At 47.1% G+C, this 3,081-nt stretch overlaps 1 protein-coding gene across 1 annotated transcript in view; it reads right to left on the minus strand.

The window, feature by feature from the left end:
* Nucleotides 1–3,081, minus strand: part of LOC107108785 (pseudouridine-metabolizing bifunctional protein C1861.05-like) — a 46,626-nt gene that overhangs the window by 27,435 nt on the left and 16,110 nt on the right. Inside the window, 1 exon segment of the mRNA XM_015409304.1 lies at nucleotides 1,950–2,016. Within this exon segment, the coding sequence (XP_015264790.1) occupies nucleotides 1,950–2,016 (67 nt within the window).

Genomic DNA, 3,081 nt, shown 5'->3' on the forward strand with positions numbered 1-3,081 from the left:
CTTTCCCTGATGGAGGTGGGTGGTGGTGGTGATGGCAGCTAGGAGTGCCATTGCCATGGCCACCAGGAACACTGATGCTTTGTGCACCACGCCCATGCCCTTCTCCAGCAGTGCTAAGTGTCAATGGAATCCCCACCTGAGCAGCTGGGTCCAGCAGCAGACCCAAAGGGGGAATCTTCGGGAAGTGAAAACACTTCCTGGTCGTGGCCAGGGTGCTCAGTCTTCCAGGAGAAGAAAGAGACTCCACAGAGGCTGAAGTCTCCATCTCTGCCAGCCTCCCCTGAACCAGCAAAGCGTAAAGCATTTGACAGCTCTAGAGAGAACGCAAAGCGCTCGCCTGATTACTCAGCAGTGATCAGTGTTAATTCCTGGAGCAGAGTCCTTCCACGACCAGGACTTACAGGCTGATAGGGAAACAGCAAAGACCTGCACCCGTAGGAAGGTGAATGCAACTGTAAGGAGTGACACCTGGGTCTCACGGGTTGGCAAAGGAGGTTGATAAAAGGAACACACTGAGCAAGGCTTGGTGTGGAAGCAATCTTGTTTGCTACACTGCTGTGAAGCTGACCTGCCTAGCAAACAGAGCTCTGCCCTGACCTGCTGCCTTGTACCTTGTTGCTGGTAACCTGTGCTTGCTCCTACAGCCTGGGACCCATACCCTGCATCCTGCACCTGTTTCCCAGCTCTGGGACCTTTGAACCCTTGACCCTCCTTACCCTCCCCCTTGGACTGGACCTGCGATCTCTGACTCCAGACTGGTTTGTAGACCTTGCCTCTGTACCTATTGTTGTGCTTATTGTTACTTGCGTATCCTGAAAACCCCAGATAGAACAACAGTGCCAGGCTTGGCCCTAAATGCGACATTGGACAGTACATGCAGCTGGGAGCACAAGCAACAAAGCACTCACAAGTAGGTAATGGAAGCGTGTGAGCACAGGCATCAGAGGAGACGCATGGATAAGCAGCAGTGGGCCCTAGCCAGTGGGCCAGCCACAGGCCTTGTCATCTGCCCCACCTCGGGGTATGCTGATGCTGGCTGTGGTTGCATCTGAAAACAATAGGAGGATATTTCTTTTTAAAACTTAGATCCTGCCCTTCCCAAATGGGCTCAGGGTGCGTAACATTAAAACATAACAATAAAAAACAGTTAACACAATCTAAAAACAACTAAAACCAGAAACAGTTAATCAGTTAAAAGATGGCGAGCGATAATTCAACCCCCCCCCCCCCAAAAACGAGACAGATGATCTTGGAGCCAAACCTAAAAAACACCCCAAGACTTCGTAGGTAGATGATCTAGACCAGGAGTGGCCAAACTGTGGCTCGGGAGCCGCATGCGGCTCTTTCACACACATTGTCCGGCTCCCAGCAGGGTGGCTGGGGAAGTTAAACATCATTAGCAAACAAATATCATTGGACAAATAAATATCATTATCAGTACCTGCTTTTACCGCTTTTGTTATTATTTTTGGCAGTCTCATTTAATGCTAATAAAAGGCAAATCTGCATATTTCCCAGTAAAAACGTGTAATGTTTGTTCATGTCTTGTGGCTCTCCAACATCTGATGTTTATTCTTTGTGGTTCTTACGTTAAGCAAGTTTGGCCACCCTTGATCCAGACTGCTTCTGTGCAGGGCAGTCTCTATACGGGCTCTGTACAGGGAGGCCAGCTAGTGGGTGTCCGCCGCCTCAACTAAAAGTCTGGCGGAACAGCTCCATTTGCAGGCCCATGTGGATTCAGCACAGGATAGAACATGAAGTGCAACACTACAGGTGTGTGTGTGTGGGGGGCATTCACAACCGAGCAGAGAGATCTCAGTCAGACAAGGGAAAGATGCAGGCTCAGAGGTATGTGAATTGTGGTTTCCTAAAGTCTGGCCACTAAAAACTGGTTTTATACACACACTGACCATGATAACCACACCGAGAGCGTAATCAGAGTGAGTTACCTGCCACGTTCCTCCCCACGCCACCAAAAGACTGTCTCACCGTTGATGGGTTTGTTTGTCCTCCGTCCTGCAAGTGCCGAGGAGAAGTCAGTAGGACTACATTGACACAGGCTTACTTTCCTTTTCATTCTCAAGACTGTACAAAAACACCCCACTCCTGCTGCAAAGTGAGCTCTCCAAAGGTGTCCAAAGGTGGAACAGCTAGGATTGTTCCACAGTAGCCATTTGTCCTGTAGTCAGCGTTCCCTCTAAGCTTAGTGTGAGCTAGCTCACAGTTTTTCAGCCTCCAGCTCACAGTTTTTTGTCTTTGCTCAGGAAGGATGACTCCAGAGCCAACTAATTTATGCAGTAGCCAAATTGCTCACTCACAAATTTCATGCCAGTAGCTCACAGAGTAGAATTTTTGCTCACAAGATTCCACAGCTTGGAGGGAACATTGCCTGTAGTTACCATCACTTATTTAACCAGTTCTTGAAGGGCATGCCAATATTATGAACACATTGTTCTATCACTACAGAGAACATGCCTCAGGCTCACACACTCCCTCCCCTCCCCTCATGCCGTATGGCAAGATTAAAATTGTCCTGACTTACAACAATATGCAATTTGTTTTGATATTTGAATCCGGAACTTTTTTCCTTGTCTATAAACCAGGATTCTGATTATAGTTTCTTTTTAGCTTAGAATCCTGGTTCATGGGTTGAAAACAAACAAATAAACAAACTACAGTTCATTAAATTACACACTTTGGATGGGGCAACAAGCTGTGATTGGTCCTAAAGCAGGCAACCTTCAGTCTGCATGCAAAGGGAGGTAGGAGGGAGCACATGGGTCTTCTTGGAGAGTTTTATTACACAATAAACTAGAAGAATCTCTATATAGAAGAGTAACAACTTCTCAGAAGTAATGCCGGGCTTATGAACTCCTGAAGTCAAATTATCAGTCCCTCAGCTGACTAAAAAATAAGATTGCTAGAAAGACATGTGTTCTTATTGAATCGTGATCCAGAAAGACACCTTTTTTGAACATCTCTGGTCCGACTCCTGGCATCTGGGAGACTCTGAGAGTGGACTCTCAGATCTGAACATATTTTATAAGAACAGGAAAATGCAGGCAGAACAAAGCAGCAAGT

This window comes from Gekko japonicus, unplaced genomic scaffold, assembly GCF_001447785.1.
Source record: "Gekko japonicus isolate JY-2015 unplaced genomic scaffold, Gekko_japonicus_V1.1 scaffold515, whole genome shotgun sequence".
Lineage (NCBI taxonomy): Eukaryota > Metazoa > Chordata > Lepidosauria > Squamata > Gekkonidae > Gekko > Gekko japonicus.